This window comes from Oncorhynchus mykiss, chromosome 13 (assembly GCF_057628025.1).
Source record: "Oncorhynchus mykiss isolate SJ-2025 chromosome 13, ASM5762802v1, whole genome shotgun sequence".
NCBI classification, from domain to species: domain Eukaryota; kingdom Metazoa; phylum Chordata; class Actinopteri; order Salmoniformes; family Salmonidae; genus Oncorhynchus; species Oncorhynchus mykiss.
Window position 1 is genome coordinate 3387584 of NC_143034.1, and position 17417 is coordinate 3405000.

At 44.3% G+C, this 17417-nt stretch overlaps 1 protein-coding gene across 3 annotated transcripts in view; it reads right to left on the minus strand.

The window, feature by feature from the left end:
* The window catches only part of LOC110515515 (protein kinase C beta type), a 102974-nt gene that overhangs the window by 41951 nt on the left and 43606 nt on the right, over positions 1-17417 (minus strand). For all 3 annotated transcript variants that reach the window (XM_090194714.1, XM_090194712.1, XM_090194713.1), the window contains exons 5-8: positions 15777-15905; positions 4345-4501; positions 2473-2607; positions 278-374 (exon numbers count right to left, since the gene is read on the minus strand). In XM_090194714.1, the coding sequence (XP_090050840.1) occupies positions 278-374; positions 2473-2607; positions 4345-4501; positions 15777-15905 (518 nt within the window). The remainder of the gene's footprint in view (positions 1-277; positions 375-2472; positions 2608-4344; positions 4502-15776; positions 15906-17417) is intronic.

A 17417-nucleotide genomic window follows, 5' to 3' on the forward strand; every position in this document is an offset into this window, starting at 1 on the left:
GGAACAGGGGACTGTTTCATATAGAGTTTGAGCTAATTCGGGCCTAAATCGAGAGCCGATGGGGTAACGTTAGTGAATTGGACCTCCACTTAAGATGGAAATCAAACTGCATCTGGTTTCGACGGGGATTCCCGCCCGAGGGAAAGTGGATTAGCGCCAGGGGCTGAGCGGGTAAAAAAATGATGTGTTTGGACTGCAGTCTAGGATTTAATACCAGCATCCCTCCCTCTGGTTGACACGCCCACTTCCCGCCAGTGATGTCATCGGTTTCTCTCACCTCAAACTTTTGTCGTAGTTCCTCGTTGCCGTCTTCGCCGTCTGGTTGGACAGGAACATTAAAGTATTCTCCCTCCTCCTGGGACAACAATTTAAACCTGTAGAATATACAGATTAACACTACAGATGAACACTACAGATTAACACTACAGATGAACACTACAGATTAACACTAACACTACAGATGAACACTACAGATGAACACTACAGATGAACACTACAGATGAACACTACAGATGAACACTAACACTACAGATTAACACTACAGATGAACACTACAGATGAACACTACAGATTAACACTACATATTAACACTAACACTACAGATTAACACTACAGATGAACACTAACACTACAGATTACCACTACAGATGACCACTACAGATGAACACTACAGATGAACACTACAGATTAACACTAACACTACAGATGAACACTACAGATGAACACTACAGATGAACACTACAGATGAACACTACATATTAACACTAACACTACAGATGAACACTACAGATGAACACTACAGATTAACACTACAGATTAACACTACAGATTAACACTACAGATGAACACTACAGATGAACACTACAGATTAACACTACAGATTAACACTACAGATTAACACTACAGATGAACACTACAGACGAACACTACAGATGAACACTAACACTACAGATGAACACTACAGATTACCACTACAGATGAACACTACAGATTAACACTAACACTACAGATGAACACTAACACTACAGATGAACACTACAGATTACCACTACAGATGAACACTACAGATTAACACTAACACTACAGATGAACACTACAGATGAGCACTACAGATGAACACTACAGATGAACACTACAGATTAACACTAAAACTACAGATGAACACTACAGATGAACACTACAGATGAACACTACAGATGAACACTAACACTACAGATGAACACTACAGATTACCACTACAGATGAACACTACAGATGAGCACTACAGATTAACACTACAGATTAACACTACAGATGACCACTACAGATGAGCACTACAGATGAGCACTACAGATTAACACTACAGATGAACACTAACACTACAGATGAACACTAACACTACAGATTAACACTAACACTACAGATTAACACTACAGATGAACACTAACACTACAGATTACCACTACAGATTACCACTACAGATTAACACTACAGATTAACACTACAGATTAACACTAACACTACAGATGAACACTACAGATTAACACTACAGATGAACACTACAGATGAACACTACAGATGAACACTACAGATGAACACTACAGATGAACACTAACACTACAGATGAACACTAACACTACAGATGAACACTACAGATGAACACTACAGATGAACACTACAGATGAACACTACAGATGAACACTACAGATTAACACTACAGATTAACACTACAGATTAACACTACAGATGAACACTACAGATTAACACTACAGATGAACACTACAGATTAACACTACAGATGAACACTAACACTACAGATTACCACTACAGATTAACACAACAGATGAACACTACAGATTACCACTACAGATGAACACTAACACTACAGATTACCACTACAGATGAACACTACAGATTACCACTACAGATTAACACTAACACTACAGATTAACACTACAGATGAACACTACAGATTAACACTAACACTACAGATTACCACTACAGATGAACACTACAGATGAACACTACAGATTACCACTACAGATGACCACTACAGATTACCACTACAGATTAACACTACAGATTAACACTACAGATGAACACTACAGATTACCACTACAGATTACCACTACAGATGAACACTACAGATTACCACTACAGATGACCACTACAGATTAACACTACAGATGAACACTACAGATTACCACTACAGATGACCACTACAGATTAACACTACAGATGAACACTACAGATGACCACTACAGATGAACACTACAGATGAACACTACTGCCTCCCTCCATACTCCTCTCCCTCCCCCCATCCTCCTCTCCCTCCATCCTCCTCTGCCTCCATCCTCCTCTGCCTCCCTCCATCCTCCTCTGCCTCCCTCCATCCTCCTCTGCCTCCCTCCATCCTCCTCTCCCTCCATCCTCCAGCCTCCTCTCCCTCCATCCTCCTCTCCCTCCATCCTCCTCTCCCTCCCTCCATCTTACCATCCATCCACTCCTTGTTTCTGGAGCTCTGAGACGCCGAATGAGAGCGCTCCCATGAAGTCGTTCCTGCTGGTCAGATCCCAGTCCCAGATCTCCACCGACAGACGCCGGTCCTTATCAGAGTCCTTCAGAGGACTAGAGGGAGAGAGAGAGAGAGAATCAATACTTCCCACGATGCAACGGTTCAAGACTTTATCTCGATGTCTTTATCTTGACGGAGTGTAAAGTATCGTTCACAGATATTGAAAATGTTTAAAAAGGTCAAAGGTCAAAGGTCAGCCCACCAACTATTGATGACGTGGTACCGATCGACTACAACCCACTAACTATTGATGACGTGGTACCGATCGACTACAACCCACTAACTATTGATGACGTGGTACCGATCGACTACAACCCACTAACTATTGATGACGTGGTACCGATCGACTACAACCCACTAACTATTGATGACGTGGTACCGATCGACTACAACCCACTAACTATTGATGACGTGGTACCGATCGACTACAACCAACTAACTATTGATGACGTGGTACCGATCGAATACAACCGACTAACTATTGATGACGTGGTACCGATCGACTACAACCCACTAACTATTGATGACGTGGTACCGATCGACTACAACCCACTAACTATTGATGACGTGGTACCGATCGACTACAACCCACTAACTATTGATGACGTGGTACCGATCGACTACAACCAACTAACTATTGATGACGTGGTACCGATCGAATACAACCGACTAACTATTGATGACGTGGTACCGATCGACTACAACCCACTAACTATTGATGACGTGGTACCGATCGACTACAACCCACTAACTATTGATGACGTGGTACCGATCGACTACAACCCACTAACTATTGATGACGTGGTACCGATCGACTACAACCCACTAACTATTGATGATGTGGTACCGATCGACTACAACCCACTAACTATTGATGACGTGGTACCGATCGACTACAACCCACTAAATATTGATGACGTGGTACCGATCGACCACAACCCACTAACTATTGATGACGTGGTACCGATCGACCACAACCCACTAACTATTGATGACGTGGTACCGATCGACTACAACCAACTAACTATTGATGACGTGGTACCGATCGACCACAACCCACTAACTATTGATGACGTGGTACCGATCGACTACAACCCACTAAATATTGATGACGTGGTACCGATCGACTACAACCAACTAACTATTGATGACGTGGTACCGATCGACCACAACCCACTAACTATTGATGACGTGGTACCGATCGACTACAACCCACTAAATATTGATGACGTGGTACCGATCGACTACAACCCACTAACTATTGATGACGTGGTACCGATCGACTACAACCCACTAAATATTGATGACGTGGTACCGATCGACCACAACCCACTAACTATTGATGACGTGGTACCGATCGACTACAACCCACTAACTATTGATGACGTGGTACCGATCGACCACAACCCACTAACTATTGATGACGTGGTACCGATCGACCACAAACCACTAACTATTGATGACCAACTGAGACTACACACCAGACAGATTAGAGATCAGACTCCATCAGAGCACCACAGAAGGGAGGAGGAGGAAGAGAAACAAAGCTTTCCTTCTGTATGTTTATCTGTGTGTGATGCCTGGATCTCCTTCAAAACAAAGATAATGTAAAGTCTAGAGCTCTCCCGACTCCTAAGGGTTCTAACAACAAAGATATTATAAATAAAGGAGATATCGCATCATTTAACAAAAAAAAAAATGTATAACCAAAGACATTATAAACATGAAATATATCTCTAAATGTGATGGTCTGTATATCAAAGATATTATAAAGAGTAGAGATGTCTCACAATGTGAAGCTCTCATTCCAGGTGGGGTTCAGGTTGCACTTGATGGTCTTGGTCTTCTGCTTGGTGTCACTCTTGGGGTCGGGGATGAGTTTGAGCTTCACGTAGGGGTCAGACAGACCGTTAGGGTCCATGGGGACCAGGTTACAAGCCTCCTGGACTGGAGAGCGGACGAGAGGAGAGGAGGGGGAAGATAAATAGTTAACAAATTGTCAAACTGTAATTCAAATTAAATGAACTGTCTACTGTATTGCTGCTTTGAGAGGATGGAGAGAGGAAGGAGAGAGGGTGGAGAGAGGGTGGAGAGAGGATGGAGAGAGGGTGGAGAGAGGGTGGAGAGAGGATGGAGAGAGGGTGGAGAGAGGGTGGAGAGAGAATGGAGAGAGGGTGGAGAGAGAATGGAGAGAGGGTGGAGAGAGAATCGAGAGAGGGTGGAGAGAGAATGGAGAGGACGGAGAGAGGATGGAGAGAGGAAGGAGAGGATGGAGAGAGGGTGGAGAGAGGATGGAGAGGACGGAGAGAGGGTGGAGAGAGGAAGGAGAGGACGGAGAGAGGGTGGAGAGAGGACGGAGAGAGGGTGGAGAGAGGGTGGAGAGAGAATGGAGAGAGGGTGGAGAGAGGGTGGAGAGAGGGTGGAGAGAGGAAGGAGAGAGGGTGGAGAGAGGGTGGAGAGAGAATGGAGAGAGGGTGGAGAGAGGGTGGAGAGAGGGTGGAGAGAGGACGGAGAAAGGATGGAGAGGACGGAGAAAGGATGGAGAGGACGGAGAAAGGATGGAGAGGACGGAGGGAGGGTGGAGAGAGGAAGGAGAGGACGGAGAGAGGGTGGAGAGAGGAAGGAGAGGACGGAGAGAGGGTGGAGAGAGGATGGAGAGAGGGTGGAGAGAGGGTGGAGAGAGGGTGGAGAGAGAATGGAGAGAGAATGGAGAGAGGGTGGAGAGAGGATGGAGAGAGGGTGGAGAGAGGGTGGAGAGGACGGAGAGAGGATGGAGAGGACGGAGAGAGGGTGGAGAGAGAATGGAGAGGACGGAGAGAGGGTAGAGAGAGGAAGGAGAGGACGGAGAGAGGGTGGAGAGAGAATGGAGAGAGGGTGGAGACAGGATGGAGAGAGGGTAGAGAGAGGGTGTGGAGAGAATGGAGAGAGGGTGGAGAGAGGATGGAGTGAGGATTGAGAGAGGGTGGAGAGAGGGTGGATAGAGGGTGGAGAGAGGATGGAGAGGACGGAGAGAGGATGGAGAGAGGATGGAGAGAGGATGGAGAGGACGGAGAGAGGATGGAGAGAGGATGGAGAGAGGGTGGAGAGAGGATGGAGAGAGGATGGAGAGGACGGAGAGAGGATGGAGAGAGGATGGAGAGAGGGTGGAGAGAGGGTGGAGAGAGAATGGAGAGAGGGTGGCGAGAGGGTGGAGAGAGGATGTAGAGAGGGTGGAGAGAGAATGGAGAGAGGGTGGAGAGAGGGTGGAGAGAGGATGGAGAGAGGGTGGCGAGAGGGTGGAGAGAGGATGTAGAGAGGGCTGCTCAATGAGAGTGATTGAAGAAACATTCATCTCTGTTTGTATATCTGACAGGCTGAGTAAAACCACCAGCAGGGAATTTAAAATCAATGAACTATTTAGCACCAAAACCAATCCAGAAACACTATATCTGTCCACTACTGAGATCAATAATCAGCAGGCCAGGATACAGTAACGTAGGACAGGGTACAGTAACACAGCAGGACAGGGTACAGTAACACAGCAGGACAGGGTACAGTAACACAGTAACAGCAGGACAGGGTACAGTAACACAGCAGGACAGGGTACAGTAACACAGTAACACAGCAGGACAGGGTACAGTAACAGCAGGACAGGGTACAGTAACACAGTAGGACAGGGTACGGTAACACAGTAACACAGCAGGACAGGGTACAGTAACAGCAGGACAGGGTACAGTAACACAACAGGCCTAGGTACAGTAACACAGCAGGACAGGGTACAGTAACACAGCAGGACAGGGTACAGTAACACAGTAACACAGCAGGACAGGGTACAGGTCTCTCTCTACCCCCCCCTCTCTCTATCTCTATCCTGAACAGGTCTCTCTCTAACCCCCCCCCCCCCCCCCCCCCCCCTCTCTATCCTGAACAGGTCTCTCTATACCCCCTATCTCTCTACCCCCCTCTCTCTCTCCCTCTCTAAACAGCTCTGCTATCTCTACCCCCCCCCCTCTCTCTCTACCCCCTCTCTCTCTCTACCCCCCCCCCTCTCTCTATCGCTATCCTGAACAGGTCTCTCTATACACCCTATCTCTCTACCCCCCCCCCCCTCTCTAAACAGGTCTGTCTCTACCCCCCCTCTCTAAACAGGTCTGTCTCTACCCTCCCCCCTCTCTAAACAGCTCTGTCTATCTCTACCCCCCTCTCTCTCTCTATACCCCCTATCTCTCTCCCTCTCTAAACAGCTCTGTCTGTCTCTACCCCCCCTCTCCCCTCTCTAAACAGCTCTGTCTATACCCCCTATCTCTCTACCCCCCTCTCTCTCTCCCTCTCTAAACAGCTCTGTCTGTCTCTACCCCCCCCCTCCCCTCTCTAAACAGCTCTGTCTATACCCCCTATCTCTCTACCCCCCTCTCTCTCTCCCTCTCTGAACAGCTCTATCTCTACCCCCCCTCTCTATCTCTATCCTGAACAGGTCTCTCTCTACCCCACCCCCCCTCTCTAAACAGCTCTGTCTATATCTACCCTCTCTCTCTCTAAACAGCTCTGTCTACCCCCCACCTCTCTAAACAGCTCTGTCTATATCTACCCTCTCCCTCTCTAAACAGCTCTGTCTATCTCTACCCTCTCCCTCTCTAAACAGCTCTGTCCACCCCCCCCCCTCTCTAAACAGCTCTGTCCACCCCCCCCCCTCTCTAAACAGCTCTGTCTACCCCCCCCCTCTCTAAACAGCTCTGTCTACCCCCCCCTCTCTAAACAGCTCTGTCTATATCTACCCTCTTCCTCTCTAAACAGCTCTGTCTACCCCCCCCCCCCTCTCTAAACAGCTCTGTCTACCCCCCCCCCCCTCTCTAAATAGCTCTGTCTAGCTCTACTTGGTTCTGAATGCCCCATTTGTTAACACTTAACCAGCAGTTTAGTTAGTCAGTACAGAACAATCAATCCTCTTCTCTGGGTGAGCCGAGTGTCCTGGTGATGTGGGTCAATCGTTGGGTCATTGATCAAATAATGGACTTTCCAGTTCCGCCCCATCACACACACACACACACACACACACACACACACACACACACACACACACACACACACACACACACACACACACACACACACACACACACACACACACACACACACACACACACACACACACACACACACACACACACACACACACACACACACACACACAGTGCTCCGACCAAGACTCAGCTCTCCAGTTTAAAGCCTCACCCTGCTTGGTAATTCTTTAGGGTCTAAGATGTTTGGTGGGTAGGGAGGGGTGCTGAGATGACATATGGAATTGTTTAAGACGGTCATACCATGGGATCATTTAGCTGAATTGTAGGACCCCTTTAGGTACCCCCCCCCCCCCCCCCAGTAAAAAAATTGATAAAGCACAGATTTTGGCCTGTACCACTACAATGTATCATAAGAAACAAGGTGTTTCAGTGTCCTAAATCTAGGAGACATATTTAACAAGGTGTTTCAGTGTCCTAAATCTAGGAGACATATTTAACAAGGTGTTTAAGTGTCCTAAATCTAGGAGACATATTTAACAAGGTGTTTAAGTGTCTGTCCTAAATCTAGGAGACATGTTTAACAAGGTGTTTAAGTGTCCTAAATCTAGGAGACATGTTTAACAAGGTGTTTAAGTGTCCTAAATCTAGGAGACATATTTAACAAGGTGTTTAAGTGTCCTAAATCTAGGAGACATGTTTAACAAGGTGTTTAAGTGTCCTAAATCTAGGAGACATATTTAACAAGGTGTTTAAGTGTCCTAAATCTAGGAGATCCTGGCGGGCTGTATCACCGCCTGGTATGGCAACTGCACCGCCCTCAACCGTAAGGCTCTCCAGAGGGTAGTGAGGTCTGCACAACGCATCACCGGGGGCAAACTACCTGCCCTCCAGGACACCTACACCACCCGATGTCACAGGAAGGCCATAAAGATCATCAAGGACATCAACCACCCGAGCCACTGCCTGTTCACCCCGCTATCATCCAGAAGGCGAGGTCAGTACAGGTGCATCAAAGCTGGGACCGAGAGACTGAAAAACAGCTTCTATCTCAAGGCCATCAGACTGTTAAACAGCCACCACTAACACTGAGTGGCTGCTGCCAACACACTGACACTGACTCAACTCCAGCCACTTTAATAATGGGAATTGATGGGAAATGATGTAAATATATCACTAGCCACTTTAAACAATGCTACCTTATATAAATGTTACTTACCCTACATTATTCATCTCATACGCATACGTATATACTGTACTCTATATCATCGACGGTATCCTTATGTAATACATGTATCACTAGCCACTTTATACTATACTATGCCACTTTGTTTACATACTCATCTCATTTGTACATACTGTACCCGATACCATCTACTGTATCTTGCCTATGCTGCTCTGTACCATCACTCATTCATATATCCTTATGTACATATTCTTTATCCCCTTACACTGTGTACAAGACAGTAGTTTTGGAATTGTTAGTTAGATTACTTGTTATTACTGCATTGTCGGAACTAGAAGCACAAGCATTTCGCTACACTCGCATTAACATCTGCTAACCATGTGTATGTGACAAATAAAATTTGATTTGATTTGATTTGGAACAAGGTGTTTAAGTGTCCTAAATCTAGGAGACATATTTAACAAGGTGTTTAAGTGTCCTAAATCTAGGAGACAACACAAGGTGTTTAAGTGTCTGTCCTAAATCTAGGAGACATATTTAACAAGGTGTTTAAGTGTCCTAAATCTAGGAGACATATTTAACAAGGTGTTTAAGTGTCCTAAATCTAGGAGACATATTTAACAAGGTGTTTAAGTGTCCTAAATCTAGGAGACATATTTAACCAGGTGTTTAAGTGTCCTAAATCTAGGAGACATATTTAACAAGGTGTTTAAGTGTCCTAAATCTAGGAGACATATTTAACAAGGTGTTTAAGTGTCCTAAATCTAGGAGACATATTTAACAAGGTGTTTAAGTGTCCTAAATCTAGGAGACATATTTAACCAGGTGTTTAAGTGTCCTAAATCTAGGAGACATATTTAACAAGGTGTTTAAGTGTCCTAAATCTAGGAGACATATTTAACCAGGTGTTTAAGTGTCCTAAATCTAGGAGACATATTTAACAAGGTGTTTAAGTGTCTGTCCTAAATCTAGGAGACATATTTAACAAGGTGTTTAAGTGTCCTAAATCTAGGAGACATGTTTAACAAGGTGTTTAAGTGTCCTAAATCTAGGAGACATATTTAACAAGGTGTTTAAGTGTCCTAAATCTAGGAGACATATTTAACAAGGTGTTTAAGTGTCCTAAATCTAGGAGACATGTTTAACAAGGTGTTTAAGTGTCCTAAATCTAGGAGACATATTTAACAAGGTGTTTAAGTGTCCTAAATCTAGGAGACATATTTAACAAGGTGTTTAAGTGTCCTAAATCTAGGAGACATATTTAACAAGGTGTTTAAGTGTCCTAAATCTAGGAGACATGTTTAACAAGGTGTTTCAGTGTCCTAAATCTAGGAGACATATTTAACCAGGTGTTTAAGTGTCCTAAATCTAGGAGACATATTTAACAAGGTGTTTAAGTGTCCTAAATCTAGGAGACATGTTTAACAAGGTGTTTAAGTGTCCTAAATCTAGGAGACATATTTAACAAGGTGTTTAAGTGTCTGTCCTAAATCTAGGAGACATGTTTAACCAGGTGTTTAAGTGTCCTAAATCTAGGAGACATATTTAACAAGGTGTTTAAGTGTCCTAAATCTAGGAGACATATTTAACAAGGTGTTTATGTGTCCTAAATCTAGGAGACATATTTAACAAGGTGTTTAAGTGTCCTAAATCTAGGAGACATATTTAACCAGGTGTTTAAGTGTCCTAAATCTAGGAGACATATTTAACAAGGTGTTTAAGTGTCCTAAATCTAGGAGACATGTTTAACAAGGTGTTTATGTGTCTGTCCTAAATCTAGGAGACATATTTAACCAGGTGTTTAAGTGTCCTAAATCTAGGAGACATGTTTAACAAGGTGTTTCAGTGTCCTAAATCTAGGAGACATATTTAACCAGGTGTTTAAGTGTCCTAAATCTAGGAGACATATTTAACCAGGTGTTTAAGTGTCCTAAATCTAGGAGACATATTTAACAAGGTGTTTAAGTGTCCTAAATCTAGGAGACATATTTAACCAGGTGTTTAAGTGTCCTAAATCTAGGAGACATATTTAACAAGGTGTTTAAGTGTCCTAAATCTAGGAGACATATTTAACCAGGTGTTTAAGTGTCCTAAATCTAGGAGACATATTTAACAAGGTGTTTAAGTGTCTGTCCTAAATCTAGGAGACATGTTTAACAAGGTGTTTATGTGTCTGTCCTAAATCTAGGAGACATGTTTAACAAGGTGTTTCAGTGTCCTAAATCTAGGAGACATATTTAACCAGGTGTTTAAGTGTCCTAAATCTAGGAGACATATTTAACCAGGTGTTTAAGTGTCCTAAATCTAGGAGACATATTTAACAAGGTGTTTAAGTGTCCTAAATCTAGGAGACATATTTAACCAGGTGTTTAAGTGTCCTAAATCTAGGAGACATGTTTAACAAGGTGTTTAAGTGTCCTAAATCTAGGAGACATATTTAACAAGGTGTTTAAGTGTCTGTCCTAAATCTAGGAGACATGTTTAACCAGGTGTTTAAGTGTCCTAAATCTAGGAGACATATTTAACAAGGTGTTTAAGTGTCCTAAATCTAGGAGACATATTTAACAAGGTGTTTATGTGTCCTAAATCTAGGAGACATATTTAACAAGGTGTTTAAGTGTCCTAAATCTAGGAGACATATTTAACCAGGTGTTTAAGTGTCCTAAATCTAGGAGACATATTTAACAAGGTGTTTAAGTGTCCTAAATCTAGGAGACATATTTAACCAGGTGTTTAAGTGTCCTAAATCTAGGAGACATATTTAACAAGGTGTTTAAGTGTCTGTCCTAAATCTAGGAGACATATTTAACAAGGTGTTTAAGTGTCCTAAATCTAGGAGACATGTTTAACAAGGTGTTTAAGTGTCCTAAATCTAGGAGACATATTTAACAAGGTGTTTAAGTGTCCTAAATCTAGGAGACATATTTAACAAGGTGTTTAAGTGTCCTAAATCTAGGAGACATGTTTAACAAGGTGTTTAAGTGTCCTAAATCTAGGAGACATATTTAACAAGGTGTTTAAGTGTCCTAAATCTAGGAGACATATTTAACAAGGTGTTTAAGTGTCCTAAATCTAGGAGACATATTTAACAAGGTGTTTAAGTGTCCTAAATCTAGGAGACATGTTTAACAAGGTGTTTCAGTGTCCTAAATCTAGGAGACATATTTAACCAGGTGTTTAAGTGTCCTAAATCTAGGAGACATATTTAACAAGGTGTTTAAGTGTCCTAAATCTAGGAGACATGTTTAACAAGGTGTTTAAGTGTCCTAAATCTAGGAGACATATTTAACAAGGTGTTTAAGTGTCTGTCCTAAATCTAGGAGACATGTTTAACCAGGTGTTTAAGTGTCCTAAATCTAGGAGACATATTTAACAAGGTGTTTAAGTGTCCTAAATCTAGGAGACATATTTAACAAGGTGTTTATGTGTCCTAAATCTAGGAGACATATTTAACAAGGTGTTTAAGTGTCCTAAATCTAGGAGACATATTTAACCAGGTGTTTAAGTGTCCTAAATCTAGGAGACATATTTAACAAGGTGTTTAAGTGTCCTAAATCTAGGAGACATGTTTAACAAGGTGTTTATGTGTCTGTCCTAAATCTAGGAGACATATTTAACCAGGTGTTTAAGTGTCCTAAATCTAGGAGACATGTTTAACAAGGTGTTTCAGTGTCCTAAATCTAGGAGACATATTTAACCAGGTGTTTAAGTGTCCTAAATCTAGGAGACATATTTAACCAGGTGTTTAAGTGTCCTAAATCTAGGAGACATATTTAACAAGGTGTTTAAGTGTCCTAAATCTAGGAGACATATTTAACCAGGTGTTTAAGTGTCCTAAATCTAGGAGACATATTTAACAAGGTGTTTAAGTGTCTGTCCTAAATCTAGGAGACATGTTTAACAAGGTGTTTATGTGTCTGTCCTAAATCTAGGAGACATATTTAACCAGGTGTTTAAGTGTCTGTCCTAAATCTAGGAGACACAAGGTGTTTAAGTGTCCTAATCTACCTCCATACTTCCATTGGTTTGGAATAAAAACCCCGGTACAGTTACCTTCAAATCAAATCAAATGTAATTATATAGCCCTTCGTACATCAGCTGATATCTCAAAGTGCTGTACAGAAACTCAGCCTAAAACCCCAAACAGCAGGCAATGCAGGTGTAGAAGCACGGTGGCTAGGAAAAACTCCCTAGAAAGGCCAAAACCTAGGAAGAAACCTAGAGAGGAACCAGGCTATGTGGGGTGGGCCAGTCCTCTTCTGGCTGTACCGGGTAGAGAGGAACCAGGCTATGAGGGGTGGCCAGTCTTTCTCTTCTGGTTGTACCGGGTAGAGAGGAACCAGGCTATGAGGGGTGGCCAGTCCTCTTCTGGCTGTACTGGGTAGAGAGGAACCAGGCTATGAGGGGTGGCCAGTCCTCTTCTGGCTGTACTGGGTAGAGAGGAACCAGGCTATGAGGGGTGGCCAGTCCTCTTCTGGCTGTACTGGGTAGAGAGGAACCAGGCTATGAGGGGTGGCCAGTCCTCTTCTGGCTGTGCCGGGTAGAGAGGAACCAGGCTATGAGGGGTGGCCAGTCCTCTTCTGGCTGTACTGGGTAGAGAGGAACCAGGCTATGAGGGGTGGCCAGTCCTCTTCTGGCTGTACCGGGTAGAGAGGAACCAGGCTATGAGGGGTGGCCAGTCCTCTTCTGGCTGTACTGGGTAGAGAGGAACCAGGCTATGAGGGGTGGCCAGTCCTCTTCTGGCTGTACTGGGTAGAGAGGAACCAGGCTATGAGGGGTGGCCAGTCCTCTTCTGGCTGTACTGGGTAGAGAGGAATCAGGCTATGAGGGGTGGCCAGTCCTCTTCTGGCTGTGCCGGGTGGAGATTAGAAACCTAGAGAGGAACCAGGCTATGAGGGGGGTGGCCAGTCCTCTTCTGGCTGTGCCGGGTGGAGATTAGAAACCTAGAGAGGAACCAGGCTATGAGGGGGGTGGCCAGTCCTCTTCTGGCTGTGCCAGATGGAGAGGAACCAGGCTATGAGGGGGGTGGCCAGTCCTCTTCTGGCTGTGCCGGATGGAGAGGAACCAGGCTATGAGCGGTGGCCAGTCCTCTTCTGGCTGTACTGGGTAGAGAGGAACCAGGCTATGAGGGGTGGCCAGTCCTCTTCTGGCTGTGCCGGGTGGAGATTAGAAACCTAGAGAGGAACCAGGCTATGAGGGGGGTGGCCAGTCCTCTTCTGGCTGTGCCGGGTGGAGATTAGAAACCTAGAGAGGAATCAGGCTATGTGGGGTGGCCAGTCCTCTTCTGGCTGTGCCGGGTGGAGATTAGAAACCTAGAGAGGAACCAGGCTCTGAGGGGTGGCCAGTCCTCTTCTGGCTGTGCCGGGTGGAGATTATAACAGAACATGGCCTTCAGACGAGTCCTGTGACACTTGTGGAGGTCGTACTCGTGTGTGTGTATGTGTGTGTGTGGGGGGAGGGGGGATTCTGTGGCTGTTCATGAAAACATCCCCTTTCCACAGTGGCCTCCCATTAGTTTGCAGCCCAAACGGTTCGGACTCTACCAAACAAAATGTGGCACATGGACGATACAGACTTCAGATGAGTCTCCTGACACTTGTGGGATTCGTAGAGAGAAACAGAGAACACAGAGTCTCCCCTTTCCATTTCGGTAGGTCAAACTGTTCGGAGAACACAGCCGTGTTCCTCAGAGTCTCCCCTTTCCATTTCGGTAGGTCAAACTGTTCGGAGAACACAGCCGTGTTCCTCAGAGTCTCCCCTTTCCATTTCGGTAGGTCAAACTGTTCGGAGAACACAGCCGTGTTCCTCAGAGTCTCCCCTTTCCATTTCAGTAGGTCAAACTGTTCGGAGAACACAGCCGTGTTCCTCAGAGTCTCCCCCTTTATAGAGTATTTTTGTCGATCAAACTGTTCGGACGCTACAGAAGTTTTCGTGTGAAGACCGATTTTCACCTTTCACTGACGATGTGGAAGAGAGACACTGGCAGATGTTGTGGATTGAGAAGCAAACAAACAGATATCTCTAGTTTAAACAAAGATCCTGATCCAACGTAAACAAACAGATATCTCTAGTTTAAACAAAGATTCTGATCCAACGTAAACAAACAGATATCTCTAGTTTAAAACAAAGATTCTGATCCAACGCAGACAAACAGATATCTCTAGTTTAAACAAAGATTCTGATCCAACGTAAACAAACAGATATCTCTAGTTTAAACAAAGATTCTGATCCAACGTAAACAAACAGATATCTCTAGTTTAAAACAAAGATTCTGATCCAACGTAAACAAACAGATATCTCTAGTTTAAACAAAGATTCTGATCCAACGTAAACAAACAGATATCTCTAGTTTAAACAAAGATTCTGATCCAACGTAAACAAACAGATATCTCTAGTTTAAAACAAAGATTCTGATCCAACGCAGACAAACAGATATCTCTAGTTTAAAACAAAGATTCTGATCCAACGTAAACAAACAGATATCTCTAGTTTAAACAAAGATTCTGATCCAACGTAAACAAACAGATATCTCTAGTTTAAACAAAGATTCTGATCCAACGTAAACAAACAGATATCTCTAGTTTAAACAAAGATTCTGATCCAACACAGACAAACAGATATCTCTAGTTTAAACAAAGATTCTGATCCAACACAGACAAACAGATATCTCTAGTTTAAACAAAGATTCTGATCCAACGCAAACAAACAGATATCTCTAGTTTAAACAAAGATTCTGATCCAACGTAAACAAACAGATATCTCTAGTTTAAACAAAGATTCTGATCCAACACAGACAAACAGATATCTCTAGTTTAAACAAAGATTCTGATCCAACGTAAACAAACAGATATCTCTAGTTTAAACAAAGATTCTGATCCAACGTAAACAAACAGATATCTCTAGTTTAAACAAAGATTCTGATGGGGATTTTTTTGTTATGGAATTTAGACTGATGCACTGGGCGAATCAATCCAGTCGAGGGGGTTAAATGATTTGCTGCAGGGAGTGTGTGTGTGTGTGTGTGTGTGTGTGTACTGACTGTAGACGGTGAGTTTGTTGTCCTTGATATCTGCTGTGATCTGGATGCGTCCTCTCCTCTCAGTGTGGTCCGTTCCACACAGACTGGGAACGTTGGCCACACACCGGTTGTGGATGTTCATCATACAATCTAGAGAGAGAGAGACACACACACACACACACACACACACACAGAGGTTGGGGGTCAATTCCATTTTCAATTCCAGTCAATTCAGAAATCAAACCAAATTCCAATCATTAATCTTCCTCATTGAAAACGTTAAAAGAGAAATTTTGCAGATATTTGCATTTCTCAAATATGGGAAGTGGACATTTGGCCCATGTCTGGGGGGGGGGGCACCATGCTGTGGCTGAGAGTCTCTGTCTGGGGGGGGGCACCATGCTGTGGCTGAGAGTCTCTGTCTGGGGGGGGGGGCACCATGCTGTGGCTGAGAGTCTCTGTCTGGGGGGGGGGCACTATGCTGTGGCTGAGAGTCTCTGTCTGGGGGGGGGCACCATGCTGTGGCTGAGAGTCTCTGTCTGGGGGGGGGGCACTATGCTGTGGCTGAGAGGGGGGGGGAGGCACTGTGTTGTATCTACCCAGAGCTTAATGGATCTGTGGCCAATTAAACAAGATTTTAGTTCTGGTCTTTCTGGGATGAAGTTTGATGTAATGTATTGAAGTTCCCATTTCTGGCCACAAGGGGGCACTGTGTTACAGGGTAGGATCGTAGAGCTGCTGGACACCGAGCGTACAAAACATTAAGAACACCTGCTGTTTTCCATGACAGACCAAGTGAAAGCTATGATCCCTCATTGATGTCGCCTGTTAAATCCACTTCAGATCGGTGTTGATGAAGGGGAGGGGTTAAAGATGAAGGGGAGGGGTTCAAGATTAAGGGGAGGGGTTAAACATGAAGGGGGTGGGTTAAAGATGAAGGGGAGGGGTTAAATGTTAAGGGGGAGGGGTTAAAGATGAAGGGGAGGGGTTACATATGAAGGGGAGGAGTTATAGATGAAGGGGAGGGGTTAAACATGAAGGGGGTGGGTTAAAGATGAAGGGGAGGGGTTAAATATTAAGGGGGAGGGGTTAAAGATGAAGGGGAGGGGTTAACGATGAAGGGGAGGAGACGGGGTAAAGATGGATGTTTAAGCCTGGAGGCCATTGAGACATGGAGTGTGTATGTGTGCCATTCAGAGGGGGAATGAGATAGAAAACTATTTAAGTGTCTTTGAACAGGGGGACGGTAGTAGGTGCCAGGCACACCGGTTTGGGTCAAGAACTGCAACGCTGCTGGGTTTTTCACACAACAGTTTCCCATAAGTGTATCAAGAATGGTCCACCGCCCAAAGGACATCCAGCCAACTTGACACAACTGTGGGAAGCATTAAGAGTCAACATGGGCCAGCATCCCTGTGGAACGCTTTCTACACCTTGTAGAGTCCACATGGGCCAGCATCCCTGTGGAACGCTTTGGACACCTTGTAGAGTCCATGACCCGACGAAATGAGGCTGTTCTGAGGACAAAACGGGGTGCAACTCAATATTAGGAAGGTGTTCCTAATGTTTTGTAAACTCAGTGTATGTATGTCTCTCCAGTTCTGTTACAGGGTATGACCACAGAGCTGCTGTGTGTCTCTCCAGTTATGTTACAGGTTATTA